The sequence below is a fragment of the Oncorhynchus keta genome, chromosome 5 (assembly GCF_023373465.1).
Source record: "Oncorhynchus keta strain PuntledgeMale-10-30-2019 chromosome 5, Oket_V2, whole genome shotgun sequence".
NCBI classification, from domain to species: Eukaryota; Metazoa; Chordata; class Actinopteri; order Salmoniformes; family Salmonidae; genus Oncorhynchus; species Oncorhynchus keta.
In genome coordinates, this window is record NC_068425.1 from 18727472 (window position 1) to 18752464 (window position 24993).

At 42.8% G+C, this 24993-nt stretch overlaps 1 protein-coding gene and 1 long non-coding RNA gene across 3 annotated transcripts; one reads left to right on the plus strand and one right to left on the minus strand.

The window, feature by feature from the left end:
* Positions 1-465: 465 nt before the first annotated feature.
* Positions 466-4143, plus strand: LOC127930039 (uncharacterized). Its single transcript, XR_008136586.1, has 3 exons — positions 466-599; positions 1460-1510; positions 4022-4143. It is a non-coding gene; the product is annotated as an uncharacterized LOC127930039 (long non-coding RNA).
* LOC118384630 (prostaglandin E2 receptor EP1 subtype-like) lies at positions 2804-24299 on the minus strand. 2 transcript variants are annotated; one of them, XM_052518928.1, is made up of 3 exons: positions 9835-24012; positions 7366-8282; positions 2804-4262 (listed from the first exon to the last, which is right to left on the minus strand). In XM_052518928.1, exons 1-3 carry the CDS (start codon positions 9836-9838, stop codon positions 3990-3992), a joined length of 1194 nt encoding a protein of 397 aa, XP_052374888.1. In that variant the 5' UTR covers positions 9839-24012; the 3' UTR covers positions 2804-3989. The 2 variants fall into 2 exon arrangements, with proteins under 2 accessions (XP_052374888.1, XP_035627210.2); XM_035771317.2 differs by lacking the exon at positions 9835-24012 and adding an exon at positions 24025-24299 and having other exon boundaries at positions 2805-4262.
* Between the last annotated feature and the right edge of the window lie 694 nt (positions 24300-24993).

Genomic DNA, 24993 nt, shown 5'->3' on the forward strand with positions numbered 1-24993 from the left:
CCACCTTCTTGCAGGGCCCTTTATACATATTTGTTGTTTAAAAAATCTAAGTGTTTAAAAAATCAAATTGTTAATGAATTTCCCTGCACAAGAGCAGCAAATCATTCACTCAGACCCAGGGTCTGTGAAAATGCAGGAGTCATGACAAGATTTTTAGGTGTGTTTTAATTTATCATGTTTTAATCTGCACTCCATTAAGGTGACTCAAAGTTACCTGAACAAAAATATGAACGCAACATACAACAATTTAAAATATTGCACTGAGTTATAGTTCATATAAGGAAATCAGTCAATTTAAATACATTAATTAGGCTTTTCATATATATATATATTTTTATATATATTTTCACATGACTGGGAAAACATTTTTTGGTCACAGATGTTTCAAAAGGGTAGGGCGTGGATCAGAAAACCATTCAGTATCTGGTGTGACCACCAATTGGCTCATGCATAGAGTTGACCAGGCTGTTGATTGTGGCCTGTGGAATGTTGTCCCTCTCCTCTTCAATGGCTGTGGGAAGTTGCTGGATATTGGCGGGAACTGGAATTCGCTGTAGTACACGTCAATCCAGAGCATCTTTTAACATGCTCAATGTCTGGTGAGTATGCAGGCCATGGAAGAACTGGGAAATGTGCAGCTTCCAGGAATTGTGTACAGATCCTTCCGACATGGGGCTGTGCATTATCTTGTTGAAACATGAGCTGATGGCTTTGGACGAATGGCACAAAAAACTGCTTTAATGTTTACGTACTGCTTTACTCATTTCATATGTATATACTGTATTCTATTCTAACGTATTTTAGGTAATACCACTCCGACATTGCTAGTCCTAATATTTATATATTTCTTAACTCCATTCTTTTACTTTAGATTTGTGTGTATTGTTGTGAATTGTTAGATATTACTGCACTGTTGGAGCTAGGAACACATGCATTTCGCTACACCCGCAATAACATCTATTGGTCTGTATGTGACCAATGCAATTTGATTTGATGACTATGAACCTCAGGATCTTGTCACGGTATCTCTGTATAAATTGCCATCGATAAAATGTAATTGTGTTGGTTGTCCGTAGCTTATGCCTGCCCATACTATAACGCCACCGCCAACATGGGGCACTCAGTTCACAACATTGACATTAGCAAACCGCTCGCCCACACGATGCCATACACGTGGTCTGCGGTTGTGAGGCCAGTTGGACATACTGCCAAATTCTCTAAAATGAAGTTGGAGGCGGCTGGCTATGGTAGAGAAATAAACATGACATTTTTTGACAACAGTCCTGGTGGACTTTCCTGCAGTGAGCATGCCAACTGCATGCTCCCTCAAAACTTGAGATATCTGTGGCATTGTGTTTTGTTACAAAACTGCACATTTTAGAGAGGCCTTTTATTGTCCCAAGCACAAGGTGCCCATGTGTAATGATCATGCTATTTAATCAGCTTCTTGATTTTCCAGACCTGTCAGGTGGATGTATTATCTTGGTGAAAGAGAAACACTCACTAACAGGTATGTAAACAAATTTGTGCACAAAACTTGAGAGAAATAAGCCTTTTGTGCATATGGAACATTTCTGTGATCTTTTATTTCCACTTATGAAACATGGGACCAACATTTTACATGTTGTGTTTATATTTTTGTTCATTATATTTGTGTTTCTAAAATATTTACTGTTTATGTTTGAATGCAGTGGCTAAGTGTTCTATCTTTTTTTCATGAAGAAGCATTGTTTGTAATTGTTTTTTGTCTGTTTTGTGTAACTGTCGGCAACATATCTAATCCTGTGAAAGCACTGTTGCACTTTAGACATGAGCAAAGATCTAACACGGAACCCAAACCGGGCTGCGCGCGTGCGCCATCATGCATAAATGTATTTTGTCCCCCTACACCAAACGCGATCATGACACGCAGGTTAAAATATCAAAACAAACTCCAATGACATGAATTTGGGGACAGATCGAAAAGCATTAAACATTTATGGCAATTTAGCTTGCACTTGCTAGCTAATTTGTCCTATTTAGCTAGCTTGCTGTTGCTAGCTAATTTGTCCTGGGATATAAACATTGAGTTGTTATTTTACCTAAATGCACAAGGTCCTCTACTCGACAATTAATCCACACATAAAAACGGTCAACCGAATCGTTTCTAGTCATCTCTCCTCCTTCCAGGCTTTTTCATTGTTTAACTTATATAGTGATTGGCATCTAAACTTTCATAGTATTACCACGACAACCTGCAACATTTCGTCTGTCAATCACCCACGTGGGTATAACCAATGAGGAGATGACACGCAGACGCTTGTGAGAGGTCTGGGTGCAATAATTGAATAACATAGATTCCTAAATGTATTTTGCAACGCACGCGACGCGAGCGGTGTAGTCAGGGTATAAGACTCCATTTGTGTACTTGTGTCATTGTCTTTTGTACTGTTACCTACATACAAGTAAACCTAAATTCATAGAATTCATAGAATTCCATAACCTTCAGAGAAAATGTATGTAATTGTAAGGCGTTGTGTGTATTGCATGAAATTATTTGTGGTAGTTCATCAATATGAGCCATTACAGACCACTTTACTCAGTAATAATTAACATTCGTTACAACCATTGCAATTGATGGAGTAATGAAAACTTGTATCAATTCATACCTATACTGAGATCCTTTCTGTTCTACTTCCCCTGTCAGAGGACATTTTCCACACCTCTGTTCTCTCCTGGGATGAGCACCATGGTGCTATGACCCTGACAGGCCATTTTGTGGTTTATTTCATTTTATTTTAATTGAAACTTTATTTAGCTATGCAAGTCAGTTAAGAAAAAAATATTATTTACAATGACGGCCTATGGAACGGCAAAATACCTCCTGCGGGGACGGCGGGGGCTGGGATACATTTTCTTTTAAAGAAAAATAAAATCATATATGTTTTTCAGTAAAAAAAGGATAACCGGCAACTTAAACTTTATTAGACAACATTAAATTCTATAGCTTTTGCAACACTTAGCTTCATTTAGGTCCCCAGACAATTGGGTAAACAATATAAGCAATAAATACACACACACACACACACACACACACACACACACACACACACACACACACACACACACACACACACACACACACACACACACACACACACACACACACACACACACACACACACACACACACACACACACACAATTCACACGTCAATAGCATTACAAGTTTGACACATACTGTATGTCTTTCACATCTTCAAGCACAGGTAAAAGCACAGCCTTTACTTTGCTTTGGCATAGTGCCACTGACTTCATGATGTGTCAAAGTGCACTTTGACATTTCCACAAACAAACAAAGCATGAACTCCAAAAACACTGACAGTAACACACACAAACACGTATATATAATTTGAGATGTTTGTTGTTGATATCTTATAGGCAGCTTAATTTCATGTACAGTTATGTACACAGAGAAAGACTCATGTTGCGTGACCTACCAGACACTTTTACAACAAACCCTTCTCCTTGGGCAGATTTATCTGTGCTATGTCTCCAGTGTCCAGGTGAGGCATACTGTCCTTACTTGGTCAGAATGTTTTGTTATAAATCCATTTATGACATTTCATTTGTTTGAGTATAGTCTGGCTTGGCTGTTTCCCATAAAATGATGAGACTTCTCCACACAACAGTCAAAGCAGGTCTTACTGACCAATCAAATAAATCTGAAAGAGATCCAAGATCTGGAGGATGATGATTTCAATCCCAAACCCCATAGACTTTCACAGTCAGGCAGACCCACACAGTTCTCAATAAAGGAATATAGGTCTTATAGGCAATAGGTATTTCCTTTTGTGTGAAACACCAACACTGCTGTTAGATCCTACTGCTGGATGTTCAGTCTTCTCCTCAATCCAGCATGTTGAGTTGGGTGGCAAATAAAGCCCAAAGAACAACAAAGGACCATGATAAGATGCCAGTCTCTTTCTGTCTGTGTGTTTTCTTCTCCCTCAGATCCTGTTGACAGTGTTTATTTTCTCAGAGTTCTGGAAGGAGCTGATGTCCCAATGGCGGAAGGTGCTGTTCTTGAAGCTGGCCTGGCTCTTGGTGATGCGATAGATCTTCCTCAGCACGGCCCGGCGCAGCAAAATGTAGACCCAGGGGTCCAGGATCTGGTTCCAGGAGGCCAGCCGGACACCCATCACCATCAACCTCCTGTATGTGTCCTGGTCATTGCCTATGGAACCGCTATAGGACCATGTGACTGACATCAGGCCAAAGATCTGCAAATAACACAGATACCTAGGTTAGTTTTACAGTGGTTGTGCAGGATATAGATATGTTCAGCTGGTGTATATATTTGCATCAATCTGCATACACTGCTAGTAATTTATAAACATTACCTGACACTGTAGATTGCCACATGTTAGCAGTCAAAATGCATCTTCACAACGTGTTCCTATGAATAGCTTTACTGATGTTAGAAACTACAGGCTCAAAATTGTAGCCTTATAAATCTTATTTACAATTTTTATAACAATTGGCCACAGCTTATTAAGAGATTTTAAGCACAAACAATGCCTCTGTAATGATTCTTACATCTCCCCAACAGTAAAAATGTATGCTAAGTTGTTCCTATTTAGTTCACACATCAGTAATTATATTTGGGCCCAACTTTTGTGCAGTATTGTGCAAATCAACAGGTCAACTACTGACATTAATGGGCGTAATGTCTTCCAGGTGAGAAATCCATTAATAGACACTTTTAACGCACATAACATGCTTCTACACCTGCATTGCTTGCTGTTTGGGGTTTTAGGCTGGGTTTCTGTACAGCACTTTGAGATATCAGCTGATGTACGAAGGGCTATATAAATAAATTTGATTTGATTTGATTTGAGAAGGAACAAGAGGGGGAGGTGGGGGGTGCTCAAGGCTACTCTAAGTTTTAACAGACCCAGTAATGACAAGTAACAGGCTGCCATAATTTGAAGCATGGTTTATAGTCTGTCCTCTTTCACTTCTCACAGTTTATGTGTCAAAATGAATGGTTACTTTTAAATTGGACCTGAATGTAGATTGCTTTGTATGTTTCTATTCTTGTTTGGTCAGGGTGTGATTTGGGTGGGCATTCTATGTTTGTATGTCTAGGGTTTTGTATTTCTAGGTTTTGACCTGGTATGGTTCTCAATCAGGGACAGCTGTCTATCGTTGTCTCTGATTGGGAATCATAGGTAGTTGTATTTCTGTTTAGCGTTTGTGTCACCTTGCAGGACTGTTTCGGGTCTTCCTTTTGTTCTTTTTTGTATTCAGTGTTCAGTTCCTTAAAATAAAGATGAACACGTTTCCCGCTGCATTTTGTTTCTGACGATTCCTCTTCTTCCGATGAAAGCCGTTACAACATATTAACAGTTTATACAAAATTCTTAGTCTTGGAATTGTAAAAAAAAAAATATCCTTGATTAAAAAATCATCAAACCATCACCATGATTTTGTATGAAATTATTTTAGTTGGCGAATATTCCTCTTTCCCAGAAGACTGGAAAAGGAGAGAAGCTGTAACATTTTCAATGTCACCCAATCTTAAATCTGTTATTCAAGCCCTTCATAATGCATTACCTTAAATAATTTATTCCATCTAGTCAATGCAAGAGCCCACCATGACTATTCATTTATACCCTTGGTGCAGTACACCATGTCTATCCATCTGTTTTAGGTGCAGTATTCTGAATCATAGTGTTTATGACTGGGAACTGGAAAGTGTCTATTTCAGAAGGTGTACAAAAAGAGGATGAAATAGTACTGGATTGTTAGCAGAGATTTTCTATATTATTTCAGGCCTTTGAGTTTATGGGGCAGAATATCTTGGAGATTTACCGAGAGGATGAATTACTTTTGTTAGCTGAGCATTTTTACAATATTATTTTATGCTTTTACCACCCTGCATCTCACTCCTGGTTTGTCTCTGAAGCTTAACATGGTGGGTCAGTCCTGGTTGGCCCTGGATGGGCGACCAGATGCTGCTGGAAGTGATGTTGGAGGGCCAGTAAGAGGCACTCTTTCCTCTAGTGAAAAACAAAAAGATCCCAGGGCAGTGATTGGGGACATTTCCCTGTGCAGGGTGCCGACTTTTGGGTGAGACAGTAAACAGGTGTCCAGACTCTCTGTGGTCACTAAAGATCTCAATGCACTTATCTTAAGAGTTGGGGTGTTCTCAGTGTCCTGGCTTCATCTCCATTCTGGCCCTCATACCATTATGGCCAAGTAATCATCCCCAGCTTCCAATTGGCTCATTCATCCCCCCTCTTCTCCCCTGTAACTTTTCCCACAGGCTCTATTCAATCTGTATTGCTGAGGCGCAATAGAAATGTAAATGTAACCCACATGAAAAATTACTACAGTTTACTATAGAATTCTATAGTAAACTTTAGTATACTGTAAAATACTATACTACACATGGTAGTATGCCTCAATCATGTGTAGTACTTACTATAGAATGTTGTAGTATACTGTAGAATACTACAGTTGATATTACAGTATGATCCGCAAAAGAACATTCTAGTAAATACTACAGTAATGTACGTAAAAACAATACAGTCCGCACAAACACTAACCTTTTTTATTATAGTAAAGACGACAGTATTTAATTTGCATATACCCTGCCCATTCCCCTCCCCATATCCCAATTTGTGCCACCCATAAGTGAGAAACCTACATGCCAAGTATAGAAGATATTATGTAATAGAAAATAGCAGAAGTGTTGAATTATTTGGTAAGATTTCAGGCTGGCTGATTGACTTACAGGTTATGGAATTCGTGCTCATTTAGTAGGTTTCATGAAGGAGAAAACCTCTACTCATAGTAAAAAAATAATAAAACAAAAACACCATAGTAAGTACAACATTAATATATTGCACAGCACTACAGTGAATACTGTAGTATTTAAACCAGGGCTCTCCAACCCTGCTCCTGGAGAGCGACACTCCCGTAGGTTTTCACTCCAACCCCAGTTGTAACTAACCTGATTCAATTTATCAACCAGATACTTATTAGAATCAGGTGCGCTAGATTGGGATTTGAGCAAAAACCTACAAGAAGGCAGATTTCCAGGAACAGCGTTGGAGAGCCCTGATTTATCCCATAGTATACTAGTCTTTTTTCATGTGGGATTTCCCGATTGAGCAGACATACGAAGTGTTTACCGTGGATGCAGTAGCCGCTAACATGGGAGCATTGCCTTTCAATTATGCTGTAGCGCTGAATTTCCATGATAAGGACTGAAAAGAGACCTTAATTCCCAAATGGAACACAATAAAGATAGTTTTGACCCCTACCCTGATTCATGCAGAATTGTGAACTTCAGTGAACTGAACTTTTCCAACTCACCAGCAGGGGGCTCCAGCAGATGCAAGAAGTGATCATAATGCCCACCAGCTGGGCCACCATCTCAATGTCATGGGACTTGGCTGAGCGACGGTAGCAGGTCTTACACTTCTTACGCAGTCTGGCAAGCACCAGCGTGACCCCACTGATGGTATTACACACCAGGGCCACAGTCAGAGAGGCCAGGCCCAGTCCAGAGAACAGCATGACAAAGGCGACGTCCGTCTCCTGAGTCTCTCCCAGGACACTGATGAAGCACCAGGTCCCGGGGTACTGGTAGGTGTAGGCCCCCAGCCTGAAGAAGGGAAGGAAGGCCACACACAGAGCCAGCAGCCAGATGAGAGCTAGTGCCATCTTGGTGCGAGCCGTGGTGACCAGTGAGGCATGGAGCAGGGGCTGTGTGACACCCAGGCAGCGCTCAGCAGCCATGGCACAGCCCAGGAACAATGGGCACAAGCCGAAGAACACCATGCTACCCCCTAGGAACTGGCAGGGGGCATCGGTAGCAGCGAGACCTAAGGGCCCAGTCGCAGCCCCAGCTGAGTACAGCCTCAACACCAGGGCACCGGGGATGACGTGGCCGGCAAAGTCTGTGGCCACCAGGGAACTGGCGAAGAGCAGGAAGGTGGCCTTGGAGCGGCGGCGCAGACGGGCATAGGCTTTCGCCAGGATGACCAGGGCCACGATGTTGGACAGGATGCCCAGGGTCATGGAGAGGCCAGCTGCAGTGGGGTTACTGGGGGGAGACATGGGCCTCTCTGTGGTGATGTTTGCCCTCCAGGCCATGGCCGGCACACTCTCCACCCCCCAGGTCTGGTTGGGGAGGAGATTGGGGGCAGCCAGGCCTGAGGAGTTGTAGTGCTGCATGGCCAACATCACTGGCCTCAGGTAGCCATCGGGGTCCTCAGAGTGAAAAGGCACTGAAAATAGGAAAGGTGTTATGATTAATATACTGACCAGTTGACCTGGAAGAACTCCTAACCTCACTAATATATAGTACTACCATAACCAAACTTAACCAATAGCCTATTATACATAGCATAAATACAATTCTGTTATAACCTAACAACAATAAATATTATCCTGCATTATGTAAAGATTTTTTTCTGTCATAAACCAGGTCTCCATCCAACCTTATTATGCGAGAAAAGTACAGTGCATTCAGAAAATATTCAGACCCCTTTTTGTTACGTTACAGCCTTATTCTAAAATTGATTAAATAAAACATTTTCCACATCAATCTATTAACAATACCTCATAATGACAAAGACATTTTTGCTAATTTATTAAAAACAGAAATACCTTATTTACCTAAGTATTCAGACCCTTTGCTATGAGACTCAAAATTGAGCTCAGGTGCACCCTGTTTTCATTGATCATCCTTGAGATGTTTCTACAACTGCATTGGACATGATTTCGAAACATCCTGTCAGAGAAAAAAACAAGCCATGAGGTCGAAGAAATTGTCCGTAGAGCTCTGAGACAGGATTGTGTCGAGGCACAACCAAAAAATATATGTCTGTATTATTGAAGGTCCCCAAGAATACAGTGGTGTCGTGTCTTTACTATCATTAAATTGAAGACTTAGTTTTTATCAAAGATTTTCTGTAATTAGTATTACGCGATCAAACTGATTAATCATGGAACTGTAATTAACTAGGAAGTCGGGGCACCAAGGAAAATATTCAGATTACAAAATTATAATTTCCCAATATAACCTTTAAGATATTTTCATATCTGATCAATAGTCTTCTGATTAATTAATTATTTACTTTACCTCACGTTATTCTCATTCCAAACGTAGTAAATTGTTGGTTATCTGCACGAACCCTGTCTTCACTATGAGTCATCCATACATCAATTGTCTTAAATCATTTATTTATTACTAAGCAATTCACAGAAATGCATAAACAAACAGTAGATAGTTGTTGTTCAGAGTGACATTCATTCATTCGTTATAGGGGGCGGCAGGGTAGCCTAGTGGTTAGAGTGTTGGACTAGTAACCGGAAGGTCATTGAAAATAAGAATTTGTTCTTAACTGACTTGCCTAGTTAAATAAAGGTAAAAAATTCAATTAAATTAAAAAATAGAAGGGATGTTTCAGCAGTTGTCGTTCTTCGCGTTCAATGATACCGAATTCCTAGCTGCAGACTAGTAATTAATATCAAAGACTTGTTCTTATTCTGTCGGTATCGATAGTCTAAGAGTTTAACCACGTGGAATGGTTAAAAGATTCAACAATGGTCTGCAACCTTTGTCCTCCTGTGATTGAGAGAAACATGGTCTACTTGAGGAATTCTCAAGATTGGGGTTTTATTCGGAATTTCAGAAAAGGGGATGTCCCAGGATGCCTGACCCTAACTGGGCTCATGGGCGGTCCTCTTTAGTTCAACTCAAAAGGGAATTGGAGTTTCCTTCATTAAACATTCCAAAATCACATTACACAATTTTACAAACAGTATCATACTCACTCATTCATCTTATACAAAAATTAGATGTAAACCTCATATCTGAGGCTATTATATAAACAGCGTTACGGTAATGTTGCCGCACCATCTCCCATGAGCTTCCCCAAGTTGTAACAAACGGACCAGTTCGTAGCTAGATTCTTCACCGATCTTTTATACCTTCTCCGGGAACGTAAACGTTGTTCGGATCTCAAGTTTTGTGAGGTGGAAGAAATTCCTTTATTATCTATGAAACTTCACTCTATCTCTATACTGTGTGGCCATGTGGCAGGCTCTTCCCTAGGAATATACGACCTCACTGACCACAGCAGCCTGGTTGAAGGAGCAGAGAGCGGGTGATGGTGCTCGCTGTACCCAAAGACGGCAACGTCATGACAGTGGCCTCCATCATTGTAAAATGAAAGAAGCTTGGAACCACCAAGACTATTCCTAGAGCTGGCGCCCAAATCAAATCAAATCAAATTTATTTATATAGCCCTTCGTACATCAGCTGATATCTCAAAGTGCTGTACAGAAACCCAGCCTAAAACCCCAAACAGCAAGCAATGCAGGTGTAGAAGCACGGTGGCTAGGAAAAACTCCCTAGAAAGGCCAAAACCTAGGAAGAAACCTAGAGAGGAACCAGGCTATGTGGGGTGGCCAGTCCTCTTCTGGCTGTGCCGGGTGGAGATTATAACAGAACATGGCCAAGATGTTCAAATGTTCATAAATGACCAGCATGGTCAAATAACAGTAAGGCAGAACAGTTGAAACTGGAGCAGCAGCATGGCCAGGTGGACTGGGGACAGCAAGGAGTCATCATGTCAGGTAGTCCTGGGGCATGGTCCTAGGGCTCAGGTCAGTTGAAACTGGAGCAGCAGCATGGCCAGGTGGACTGGGGACAGCAAGGAGTCATCATGTCAGGTAGTCCTGGGGCATGGTCCTAGGGCTCAGGTCCTCCGAGAGAGAGAAAGAAAGAAGGAGAGAATTAGAGAACGCACACTTAGATTCACACAGGACACCGAATAGGACAGGAGAAGTACTCCAGATATAACAAACTGACCCTAGCTCCCCGACACAAACTACTGCAGCATAAATACTGGAGGCTGAGACAGGAGGATTCAGGAGACACTGTGGCCCCATCCGAGGACACCCCCGGACCCTGGGCCAAAACCCAGTCGATGATGGCTCTGAAAGCCTTTTGGAGTGGGTCTGTGGACTTTTCCATGTGAATATTAAAGTCACCAAAGATTAGAATATTATCTGCTATGACTACAAGGTCCGATAGGAATTCAGGGAACTCAGTGAGAAACGCTGTATATGGCCCAGGAGGCCTGTAAACAGTAGCTATAAAAAGTGATTGAGTAGGCTGCATAGATTTCATGACTAGAAGCTCAAAAGACGAAAACGTCATTTTTTTTTTTTGTAAATTGAAATTTGCTATCGTAAATGTTAGCAACACCTTCGCCTTTGCGGGATGCACGGGGGATATGGTCACTAGTGTAGCCAGGAGGTGAGGCCTCATTTAAAACAGTAAATTCATCAGGCTTAAGCCATGTTTCAGTCAGGCCAATCACATCAAGATTATGATCAGTGATTAGTTCATTGACTATAATTGCCTTTGAAGTAAGGGATCTAACATTAAGTAGCCCTATTTTGAGATGTGAGGTATCGTGATCTCTTTCAGTAATGACAGGAATGGAGGTGGTCTTTATCCTAGTAAGATTGCTAAGGCGAACACCGCCATGTTTAGTTTTGCCCAACCTAGGTCGAGGCACAGACACGGTCTCAATGGTGATAGCTGAGCTGACTACACTGACTGTGCTAGTGGCAGACTCCACTATGCTGGCAGGCTGGCTAACAGCCTGCTGCCTGGCCTGCACCCTATTTCATTGTGGAGCTAGAGGAGTTAGAGCCCTGTCTATGTTGGTAGATAAGATGAGAGCACCCCTCCAGCTAGGATGGAGTCCGTCACTCCTCAGCAGGTCAGGCTTGGTCCTGTTTGTGGGCGAGTCCCAGAAAGAGGGCCAGTTATCTACAAATTCTATCTTTTTGGAGGGGCAGAAAACAGTTTTCAACCAGCGATTGAGTTGTGAGACTGCTGTAGAGCTCATCACTCCCCCTAACTGGGAGGGGGCCAGAGACAATTACTCGATGCCGACACATCTTTCTAGCTGATATGCACGCAGCAGTTTCATCCTAACATCGTTGGTGCCGACGTGGATAACAATATCTCTATACTCTCTACACTCGCCAGTTTTAGATTTAGCCAGCACCATCTTCAGATTAGCCTTAACGTTGGTAGCCCTGCCCCCTGGTAAACAGTGTATGATCGCTGGATGATTCATTTTAAGTCTAATACTGCGGGTAATGGAGTCGCCAATGACTAGAGTTTTCAATTTGTCAGAGCTAATGGTGGGAAGCTTCGGCGTCTCAGACCCCGTAACGGGAGGAGTAGAGACCAGAGAAGACTCGGCCTCTGACTCCGACCCGCTGCTTAATGGGGAAAACCAGTTGAAAGTTTCTGTCGGCTGAATGAGCGACACCGGTTGAGCTTTCCTACAGCATTTCCTTCCAGAAACCGTGAGAAAGTTGTCCGGCTGCGGGGACTGTGCCAGGGGATTTATACTACTATCTGTACTTACTGGTGTCACAGACGCTGTTTCATCCTTTCCTACACTGAAATTACCCTTGCCTAACGATTGCGTCTGAAGCTGGGCTTGTAGCACAGCTATCCTCGCCGTAAGGTGAGTACAGTCGACTACAATTAGAAGGCATCATGCCCAGCCAAACTGAGCAATAGAGGGAGAAGTGCTTGGTCAGGGAGGTGACCAAGAACTTGATGGTCACTCTGACAGAGCTCCAGAGTTCCTCTCTGGAGATGGGAGAACCTTCCAGAAGGACAACCATCATTGCAGCACTCCACCAATCTGTCCTTTATGGTAGAGTGGCCAGACTGAAGTCACTCCTGAGTAAAAGGCACAAGACAGCCTGCTTGGAGACCATGATAAACAAGATTATCTGGTCTGGTGTAACCAATATTGAATACCAAGAGTCTGGAGGAAACCTGGCCTAGGAACGGTGGGTTAACTGCCTTGTTCAGGAGCAAAATGACAGATTTTCACCTTGTTAGCTTGGGGGAACCAATCTTGCAACCTTACAGTTAACTAGTCCAACGCAATAACGACCTGCCTCTCTCTCCCTCTCTCTCGTTGCTCTCCACAAGGAGACTGCCTGTTACGCGAATGCAGTAAGCCAAGGTAAGTTGCCAGCTAGCATTAAACTTATCTTATAAAAAACAATCAATCATAATCACTAGTTAACTACACATGGTTGATGATATTACTAGATATTATTTAGCGTGTCCTGCATAGCATATAATCTGACTGAGCATACAAGCATAAAAGTATCTAAGTATCTGACTGAGCGGTGGAAGGCCGAAGCAGGTGCGTAAACATTCATTCAAACAGCACTTTCATGTGTTTTGCCTGCAGCTCTTCGTTGTGCGTCAAGCATTGCGCTGTTTATGACTTCAAGCCTATCAACTCCCGAGATTAAGCTGGTGTAACCGAAGTGATATGGCTAGCTAGTTAGCGAGCGCTAATAGCGTTTCAAACGTCACTCGCTCAGAGCCTTCTAGTAGTTGTTCCCCTTGCTCTGCATGGGTAACGCTGCTTCGATGGTGGCTGTTGTCGTTGTGTTGCTGGTTCGAGCCCAGGGAGGAACGAGGAGAGGGACAGAAGCTATACTGTTACACTGGCAATACTAAAGTGCCAATAAGAACATCCAATAGTCAAAGGTTAATGAAATGGTATAGAGGGAAATAGTCCTATAATTCCTATAATAACTACAACCTAAAACTTCTTACCTTAGAATATTGAAGACTCATGTTAAAAGGAACCACCAGCTTTCATATGTTCTCATGTTCTGAGCAAGGAACTGAAAGGTTAGCTTTCTTGCATAGCACATATTGTACTTTTACTTTCTTCTCCAACACTTGGTTTTTCCATTATTTAAACCAAATTTAAGATGTTTCATTATTTACTTGAGGCTAAATTGATTTTATCTATGTGTTATATTAAGTTACAATAGGTGTTCATTCAATATTGTTGTAATTGTCATTATTACAAATAAATGTTTTTTTTTTAATCGGCCGATTAATCGGCATCGGCTTTTTTGGTCCTCCAATAATCGGTATCGGTATCGACGTTGAAAAATCATTATCGGTCGACCTCTAGTCTTAACTTCTTCAGAATAGGAGGCAACATTCGGAGGTGCCCAAAGTAAACTACCTGTTACTCAGGCCCAGAAGCTAGGATATGCATATATTGGTAGTATTGGATAGAAAACACTCTGAAGTTTCTAAAACTGTTACAATAATGTCTGTGAGTATTTTTTTTTCACCTTTATTTAACCAGGTAAGCTAGTTGAGAACAAGTTCTCATTTGCAACTGCGACCTGGCCAAGATAAAGCATAGCAGTTCGACACATACAACAACACAGAGTTACACATGGAAAGAACAAAACACAGTAAAAAATACAGTAAAAAATAAGACAACGTCTATATACAGTGAGTGCAAATAAGGTCAAATAAGGGAGTTAAGGCAATAAATAGGCCATGGTGGCGAAGTAATTACAAGATTTAGATGCACTATTGTAAAGTGGCTGTTCCACTGGATGTCATAAGGTGAATGTACCAATTTGTAAGTCGCTCTGGATAAGAGCGTCTGCTAAATGACTTAAATGTAAATGTAAATGTAATATGGCAATTAAACACTGGAATGGTAGATGTGCAAAAGATGGATGTGCAAGTAGAGATATACTGTGGTGCAAATAAATACAGTATGGGAATGAGGTAGATAGATGGGCTGTATACAGATGGGCTATGAACAGGTGCAGTGATCTGTGAGCTGCTCTGACAGATGGTTCTTAAAGCTAGTGAGGGAGATGGGAATCTCCAGCTTCAGTGATTTTTGCAGTTCGTTCCAGTCAGTGGCAGCAGAGAACTGGAAGGAAAGGCGACCAAAGGAGGAATTGGCTTTGGGGGTGACCAATGAGATATACCAGCTGGATCGGGTGCTACGAGTGGGTGCTGCTATGGTGACCAGCGAGATGAGTATGAAGCGAAGGCCAGCCAACGAGAGCGTATAGGTCACAGTGGTGGTTAGTATATGGGGCTTTGGTGACAAAACGGATGGCACTGTGATAGACTACAACCAGTTTGCTGAGTAGAGTGTTGCAGGCTATTTTATAGATGACATCGCCGAAGTCAAGGATCGGTAGGATGGTCAGTTTTACGAGGGTATGTTTGGCAGCATGATTGGAGATGCTTAGTGTGAGTCTGGAAGGAGAGTTTACAGTCTAGCCAGACACCTAGGTATTTGTAGTTATCCACGTATTCTAAGTCAGAGCCGTCCAGAGTAGTGATGCTGGATGGGCGGGCAGGTGCGGGCAATGATCGGTTGAATAGCATGCATTTAGTTTAATTTGCGTTTAAGAGCAGTTGGAGGCCACGGAAGGAGAGTTGAATGGCATTGAAGCTCGTCTGGAGATTAGTTAACACAGTGTCCAAAGAAGGGCCAGAAGTATACAGAATGGTGTCGTCTGCGTAGAGGTGGATTAGAGAATCACCAGCAGCAAGAGCGACATCATTGATGTATACAGAGAAGAGAGTTGACCCGAAAAAATTTAACCCTGTGGCACCCCCATAGAGACTGCCAGAGGTCCGGACAACAGGCCCTCCGATTTGACACACTGAGCTCTATCAGAGAAGGAGATGGTGAACCAGGCGAGGCAATAATTTGAGAAACCAAGGCTGTTGAGTCTGCCAATAAGAATGTGGTGATTGACAGAGTCGAAAGCCTTGGCCAGGTCGATAAATACAGCTGCACAGTAATGTCTCTTATCGATGGCGGTTATGATATCGTTAAGGACCTTGAGCATGGCTGAGGTGCACCCATGACCAGCTCGGAAACCAGATTGCATAGCGGGGAAGGTACGATGTGATTGAAAATGGTCAGTAATCTGTTTGTTAACTTGGCTTTCGAAGACCTTAGAGATGCAGGGTAGGATAGATATAGGTCTGTAGCAGTTTGTGTCTATAGTGTCTCCCCCTTTGAAGACTGGGATGACCGCGGCAGCTTTCTAATCTTTGGGAATCTCAGACGATACAAAAGAGAGGTTGAACAGGCTAGTAACAGGGGTTGCAATAATTTCGGCAAATAATTTAAGAAAGAGAGGGTCCAGATTATCTAGCCCGGCTGATTTGTAGGGGTCCAGATTTTGCAGCTCTTTCAGTACATCAGTTATCTGGATATGGGTGAAGGAGAAATGGTGAGGGCTTGGGCGGGTTGCTGTGGAGGGTGCCGGGCAGTTGACCTGGGTAGGGGTAGCCAGGTGGAAAGCATGGCCAGCCGTAGAGAAATGCTTATTGAAATTCTCAATTATAGTGGATTTGTCGGTTGTAACAGTGTTTCCTAGCCCCAGAGTAGTGTGTAGCTGGGACGAGGTGCTCTTACTCTCCATGGACTTTACAGTGTCCCAGAACTTTTTTGAGTTTGTACTGCAGGATGCAAATTTCTGTTTAAAAAAGCTAGCCTTAGCTTTCCTAACTGCCTGTGCATATTGGTTCCTAACTTCCCTGAAAAGTTGCATATCACGGGGCTATTTGATGCTAATGCAGAGCGCCACAGGATGTTTTTGTGCTGGTCAAGGGCAGACAGGTCTGGAGTGAACCAAGGGCTATATCTATTCCTGATTCTACATTTTTTGAATGGGGCGTGCCTATTTAAGATGGTGAGGAAGGCGCTTTTAAAGAATAACCAGGCATCCTCTACTGTCGGGATGAGGTCAATGTCGTTCCAGGATACCCCGGCCAGGTCGATTAGAGAGGCCTGTTCGCAGAAGTGTTTTAGGGAGTGTTTGACAGTGATGAGGGGTGGTCATTTGCTCACAGACCCATTACGGATGCAGGCAACGAGGCAGTGATCGCTGAGATCTTGGTTGAAAACAACAGAGGTGTATTTGGAGGGTGAGTTAGTTAGGATGATATCTATGAGGGTGCCCATGTTTACGGATTTGGGGTTATATCTGGTAGGTTCATTGATAAGTTGTGTGAGATTGAGGGCATCAAGCTTAGATTGTAGGATGGCCGGGGTGTTAAGCATGTCCCAGTTTAGGTCACCTAGCAGCACGAGCTCAGAAGATAGATGGGGGGCAATCAAATCACATATGGTGTCGAGGGCACAGCTGGGGGCAGAGGGTGGTCAATAGCAAGCAGCAACGGTGAGAGACTTGTTTCTGGAAAGGTTAATTTTTAGAAGTAGAAGCTCAAATTGTTTCAGTACAGACCTGGATAGTAAGACAGAACTCTGCAGGTTATCTTTGCAGTAAATTGCAACACCACCCCCTTTGGCAGTTCTATCTTGTCGGAAAATGTTATAGTTAGGAATGGAAATTTCAAGGTTTTTGATGGTCTTCCTAAGCCAGGATTCAGACACGGCTAGGACATCCGGATTGGTGGAGTGTGCTAGGGCAGTGAATAAAACAAACTTAGGGAGGAGGCTTCTAATGTTAACATGCATGAAACCAAGGCTTTTACGGTTGCAGAAGTCAACAAATGAGAGAGCCTGGGGGATGGGAGTGGAGGTAGACACTGCAGGGCCTGGATTAACCTCTACATCACCGGAGGAACAGAGGAGGAGTAGGATAAGGGTTTGGCTAAAGGCTAACAGAACTGGACACCTAGTACGTTCAGAACAGAGAGTAAAAGGAGCAGATTTCTGGGCACGGTAGAATATATTCAAGGCATAATGTACAGACAAAGGTATAGTAGGATGTGAATACAGTGGGGGTAAACCTGTGCATATAGTGATAATAAAATAGATATTGTCTCTAGAAATAGCATTTAAACCAGGTGATGTCACTGCGTGTGGGGGGGGGGTGGAACTAAATTGTTAGCGTGTTGAGCAGTGTTGAGCAGTGCTAGAGGCTCTACAGTGAAATAAAACAATAGTTACAAACCAGAAAAGCAATCGACATGGCATGGTGACGTTTGGGAAAGGCATGCGTTGCCGGGTGATCATACAAGTCCAGTGCGTGGTTTCAAGCAGCTAGCGACACGGGGCTAGCAGGCTAACAGAAAGGCCTTAGAGGGATAACGCGACGGAGGGAAGTCTGTTGTGCCCCCCTCGTGCAGTTACATCAGCGGATCAGCAGGGCTCCGTGTGGTAAACCAGGCCAATTGGCAAAATATGTATAGTGGCTAAAGAAATATGTCCGAAGGGCCTCTTAAGTCAGCAGTCCAATGTGCTTAAAATAGCTAGCAGGCCGCAGATTAGAGGCTGTACGTTCAGGGGTTGTTAGCTGCTATAATTCCAGGTGGAAAAATATATATATAAAAAATATCATAATAAAAATGTTTTTTAATTAAATGAAAAAAATAAAAAATAGTTTCAGATCTTGCGGTAGGAATCTGGAGATATCGAGAAGAATAAGTCCAACTAGCTCTGGTTTGAGTCACGCTGTACAGACTGGCGAGAGTTGTCCGGGATAAAGGTAGCTGATGACCGCTAGCAAAGGATAGCTGACTGCTAGCTAGTGGCTTCGGAATGTATTCGATGGGCCTCGTAAGCCAACAGTCCGTTGTGCTCTAGACAGCTAGCATTCAGGGGACGTTAGCTGCGAAGGTTGGAAGGTGAAAGGGTTCAGAGCTTGCGATAGGAATCCGGGGATATGGAGAGAATAAAAATAGGTCTGGTATGCTCTGGTTGAATCGCGTTGTACAAACTGGCGAGAGCTTTCCGAGCTAAGGTTAGCTGATGACCGATTAGCTGGCTAGTTAGCTGGCTAGTTTATGTTGGAGAGGTTCCAGGAAGTGGCAAAGAAAAATATGTTAGAGAAAAAGCAGGTCCACACCACATTGGGTGACGCGGGTTGCAGGAGAGTATCTTGAAATAAGGGTTTAGAAAAATATAAAAAGATATGCGAAGAAAAATATATAAACATATACATGGGACACGACAAGACGAAGGACAAGTACGCCTGACTGCTACACCATCTTGGAAGCAGTATAACAGAACAGATATGGCAGGTGGAAATCAGAGGAGAATCCATACAGATTTTTCATTTTGTTGAGATCACAGCCCATTCAAATCCTTGTTTATGGGAGATTCAAAGGAATACCTCCCATATTGCAGTTCATATGGCTTCCACTAGATGTCATAAGTCTTTAGAAAGGGTTTCAGGCTTGTTTTTTGAAAAATTTGCTAGAATTTGTAGTTTTTCTAGGTGGCTCTCATTTTGACTGTAGTGTTCTGGCGCGCGCACTTCGTTATTTATCTCCAGTATTGAACACACTATTCTACGTCTTAAATTTGATCGTTTATTTACATATTAGGGTACCTGAGGATTGGTTAGAAACGTTGTTTGACTTGTTTGGACAAAGTTTATTGGTAACTTTTGGGATTCCTTTGTATGCATCTTGAATGAGTGGAACAGGTGGATTACTGAATTAAGCCCGCCAACTAAAATAACTTTTTGGGGATATAAAGAAGGACTTTATTGAACAAAACAACCATTTGTTTTGTAGCTGGGACCCTAGGGATTGCAAACAGAGGAAGATCTTCAAAGGTAAATAATTTATTTTATCGCAATTTCTGACTTTCGTGACCCCTCTGCTGGTTTGGAAAATGTTTTTAATGCTTTTGTACACGGAGCACTGTCCTCAGATAATCGCATGGTATGCTTTCTCCGTAAAGCCTTTTTGAAATCTGACAAAGAGGCTGGATTAACAAGAAGTTAAGCTTTTAAATGATGTATGATACTTGTATTTTCATTAATGTTTAATATTATGGTTTTTGCATTTCTAATTCCGCGCTCTGCAATTTCAAGGGATGTTGTCGAGGTGGGGCGCTACCGGAATGTCTAGCCCAAAGAGGTTTTAATACTTATGTAAATGTCAAATTTCCCCTTTCGCATTTTTTTCTTCTTTTCTTATAAATTTGCAACAATTTCCAAAACTTGTTTTTGCTTTGTCTCTATGTGGTATTGTGTCACGCCCTGACCTTAGTTATCTTTGTTTTCTTTATTGTTTTGGTTAGGTCAGGGTGTGACGAGGGTGGTATGTGTGTTTTTGTTCTGTCTAGGGTTTTTTGTATATCTATGGGGTTTTGGTATGTCTAGGTAAATGTAGGTCTATGGTGGCCTGAATTGGTTCCCAATCAGAGGCAGCTGTTTATCGTTGTCTATTGTCTATGTGTAGTTGCATGTCAGCATTCGATTTATCATAGCGTCACGGTTGTTTTGTTAGTTTGTTTAAGTGTTCTTCGTTAATTAAAGAGGAATGTGTTCATATCACGCTGCGCCTTGGTCTCATCGTTATGACGAACATGACAGAATAACCCACCAAACCAGGACCAAGCAGCGTGAAAAGGAGGAACAGCGCTTAATGGGGAAATGGACCTGGGAGGAGATATTAGATGGAGCAGGACCCTGGACACAGCCGGGGGAGTATTCGCCATCATAAGGAGGAGTTAGAGGCAGCGAAAGCGGAACAGCGATACTACGACGATAAATACTTGAGAATAGAGGAACAGCGATGATATGAAGGTACACGGCTAGCACGGAAGCCCGAGAGGCAGCCCCAATAACCTTTGGGGGGACACAAGGAGATTGCATGAGTCAGGTCAGACACCTGAGCCTACTCCTCGTGCTTACTGTGGGGAGCGTGTTACTGGACAGGCACCGTGTTATGCGGTGGAGCGCACAGTGTCTCCAGTGCGCTATTCTAGCCCGGTGCAATCTATTCCAGCTCCTCGCATTGGCCGGGCTAGAATGGGCATCCAGCCAGGAAGGAGGGTGCCGGCTCAGCGCTCCTGGTCTCAGTATACCTCTTTGGACCAGGATATCCTGCGCCGGCTCTACGTACTGTGTCTCCGGTGGGTCTGCACAGCCCAGTGCGTCCTGTGCCAGCGCCCTGCATTTGCAGCAGGCCTCCAGTGCGCCTCCAGGGTTCAGTACGCCCTGTTCCTACTCCCGCACTCGCCCTGAGGTGCGTGTCCCCAGCCCGGTGCCACCAGTGCCGGCACCACGCACCAGGCCTATAGTGAGCCTCGGCAGTCCAGAGCGTCCGGCGACAGTACCCAGTCCAGAGCGTCCGGCGACAGTTCACAGACCGGAACCTCCAACGACGGGCCACAGACCGGAACCTCCAATGACGGGCCACAGACCGGAACCTCCAAGGGCGGGCCACAGTCCGGTCCCCAGTCCGGGGTCTCCAGCGACGGTCCCCAGCCCGGGGCCTACGGCGAGGATCCGCAGTCCAGAGCCTCCGACGATGATCCACGGGTCAGTGCTACAAGAGCGGACTCAGTGTAAAGAAGGGGGGAGAACCAGAGCCGCCACCGAGGTTAGATGCCCACCCAGACCCTCCCATATAGGTTTAAGTTTGCGGCCGGGAGTCCGCACCTTTGGGGGGAGGGATACTGTCATGCCCTGACCTTAGCTATCTTTGTTTTCTTTATTATTTTGGTTAGGTCAGGGTGTGACGAGGGTGGTATGTGTGTTTTTGACCTGTCCAGGATTTTTTTTGTATATCTATGGGGTTTTGGTATGTCTAGGTAAATGTAGGTCTATGGTGGCCTGAATTGGTTCCCAATCAGAAGCAGCTGTTTTTTGTTGTCTCTGATTGGGGATCCTATTTAGGTTGCCATTTTCCATGTTGGTTTTGTGGGTTATTGTCTATGTGTCGTTGCATGTCAGCACTCGGTTTATCATAGCGGCAGGTTCGTTTTGTTTGTGTTCTTCGTTAATTAAAGAGGAATGTGTTTATATCACGCTGCGCCTTGGTCTTATCACTATGACGAACGTGACGTATTGTGTGTAGATTGATGAGGGGGGAAAACGATTTAATCCATTTTTGAATAAGGCTGTAATGAAACAAAATGTGAAAGTCAAGGGGTCTGTCTGAATACTTTCCGAATGCACTGTATATGTTGGATAAAAAATGTCATGACAGGCCGGATGGCTTAAAATGTGTCATAAAATGTCAAAATGTGGACAAAACAAGCTAGATAAATTGATAACTTTTTGAGTTGGTGAAGTTAATTATGCAAGAAATGGCTGTGGAAACGCTTTTATGCGCAAATATTGATAAAATATCATCATCATATCGAAATTTGGGAGTCATGCGATGATATGGTGGGATGTCTTTCCACTAGAAATCGGGTCGAGAAAGCATGCAGTTTATTAGGCTACAGATGATGAACTTCACATGGTGGTGGAAGGTGATGAGCTTGATGTTCCTTTCCAATAAATATCGATAGTCTTATTCTGCTGACATGATGATCGTGCTTGGCTATCATTTGACAAATAAAAATAATCTCGCTCTTCTCCATAAATAATTGCATCATGTAGGTAGTCTACCCGGACTGTAGGCCTATCCGGGAGCTGTTCGCTAGAGCGCACATACCAAGACAAGAGTGTGCACATTCGCTATATAATATATACATTTTTTTGGGGGGGGGGGGGCAAAACCATCAGTGTTGAAAATGCGATGGAAACCCATTTATCTTGTATTTATTATTTTGGTAAATGGGTGTTTAACCGCAAAAGTTGTTTTAATTTGCACACGTCATCCCGCACAGCTTTTTTTCCCGCAACGAATTAATTTTATGGAAACATCTCTGGTGGGAAAATGTACATAGGCTATTGTTTCTATTCTGATTTTAGAATATTCTGTTGCCAATTGTCGTGAACTGAATGGAAACCTAGCTAGTGTCCTTTAAAAAGCCGATTGTAGACAAATGCCACACACTTCCCCCTCATTGTATTCTGCAACCTGAGAATGCGGGACAAGTCAAGACAGTTCTTGTGAAAGGTGCTCCTTCAAGTCTTGACCGTGTCTGACAGTGACATAGCACACGTTCTGTGAAAGGTGCTCTATCGTGATAGCAGACCCATAGGCGTAGTCTACACGATGCCAATAAAATCACCCTTTTCCTTCTTCTTCAAAACCTTCAATGCAGAATAACAGAACAGAGTCACAATACTTCTTCCAAAATTAGGTATACATAAAATCCTATACTGTGCCTAGTTTGTATAATATGTTTTCTCATGAGTTACTCGATCGAGCAATGATTTCGGATTGATTTGTAGCAGAGATACCTTACCATTGTTAATGAGAAACACACACACAAAGGGTATGTCCCTGCCTTGCCAAACATGACATAGGCTACTACAGTTTTGTAGGGTGCATTTGCAGTCCTTGTTCCGTTGGCATTTCTAATCTAAAACAAAAATGTCTAACAAAGGGTGCGTTTGTAAATTCACTCTATCTACTCCGATTTTAGAGCCTTCTCGTCTGTGTGCCAGAGCACAGAATAACTCATTCATTTACAAACTTGCAACACCCGTTGAATATGACCGGTGTCAGTAAACGTCGGAGGAAAAAAAATACGTTATTAAATGTTGCAAGCAGCACAGTTACAGTTACTAACGCTCTAGATAACATGACAACAGGTTAATCAACTCCGCTAGGGCGAGTAAAATGGTCAGAGTGAGGTGTTTTCTCATTTTGTCTGGAAGTAGCAAGTAAGCGAGCCAACTTTATCCAGTTAGCTTTGGTGCTTGACTGCTGTCGTGAGGTCAGAACGCTCGGATCAACCCTACTCCTCCGCCAGAGCGTCCAGTGTGCGCTCTGAACACTCCGAGAGCGAAGCCTCTGAATTTATGAACTGACAATCTGACAACGCTCTGAATTTACAATCGACACATAGCCACTGACACACTGGAGGCAATTTACGAACGCACCCAAAGACATTGATGAATGAGAGAGTTGAAAACAATTTCAGGTTTTAAATCGAAATGAAATCATACTAATTCAGCCCAATACATGTGCACTCATTATTGGTAAAACAAAAAACATGTATGGTTCTTCTAAAAAGCCTTATTAAGATGAGCAGTGTATGTAACGACTAATTACATGGAGTGTAACGTTTGACCAGGCAAGCAATTATTTCCCCCTACTTTCACCTATTTTGTGAAAAAAATACTAATAGTTGTTAATTGTAAATTTCCTGAATGATTTACAATGTCCAAATTAAAAGGGATCTGTGTGCATTGTCAAAACGGTTATTATTTATGTGCATAGCTAGTTCAGCATCATAGGCTACAAGAAGATAATTAATGGTGTGAAATAAGTAATAATGATATTACCTGACCAAACAGTGAATCCATAGAAACAAATGAAGATGTATTCCTTTGGTTTTCAGATGTTATATCATTTCACTGTGAACCATGACATTCAAAGTTCCTTAAACTCGGATTCATCCACGATAATGTTACTTATTATCAACAATGATAACCTGAGCTGATAGTGAAGTCATGTATCCCGAGGAGTGCCTCATTCTCTCCTAAAGAAAACAAAACGAGCAACCGCACGAGAAGTCCGTCACCAAGATCAAGACCCAGTCTCCAAAAGGTTGCACAGCCAACCATTTACTATTCAACGTTTGTTTCGTTGCTCAGCCCTCTTTATAGACTTGTACCGCGTCGACGCAGGCCCGGGGCTTCTTGAGTCCGCGAGAGGAATGCATGTATCCATATTACAGCATTTCAGTGAAAGGGAACTGGGAGTGCTACCCAATAACTTATTGGAAACGAAACAGATATTCTATTAATGCAGCCATTTTATTTAACAACCAACTTTACACGTTGACATGTAACTATAACATCCTAAGATCAAGTAATGTCAAAGTACAGTATCTTACAGTGTTCAAACAAAACAGCTGGCAGGAGTTTGACAAATGTTTTGTTGTAACAGCGTTATTAAAGGGCAATTCCGACACTTTTCAACCTAATATTCATAATCCACAGCACCAAACCAGTGTCTACATATGTGAAAACAGTGGGTTTCTATGATCCATGGTTAAAAAGATAGGAAGAAAAGTCTTTAAAAATGTTTTCTCTTTGACATCACATTAAAAGTAAAAAACGGTGAATTTCAAAACCTGCAACTTGTTTATATTTTCTTGCTCCCCATGAAACAGATGTGAAATTGGCTAGCTAGTTAGCGGGGTGCGCTAATAGCGTTTCAATTGGTGACGTGTCTCGCTCTGAGACCTTGAAGTAGTTGTTCCCCTTGCTCTGCAAGGGCCGCAGCATTTGTGGAGCGATGGGTAACGA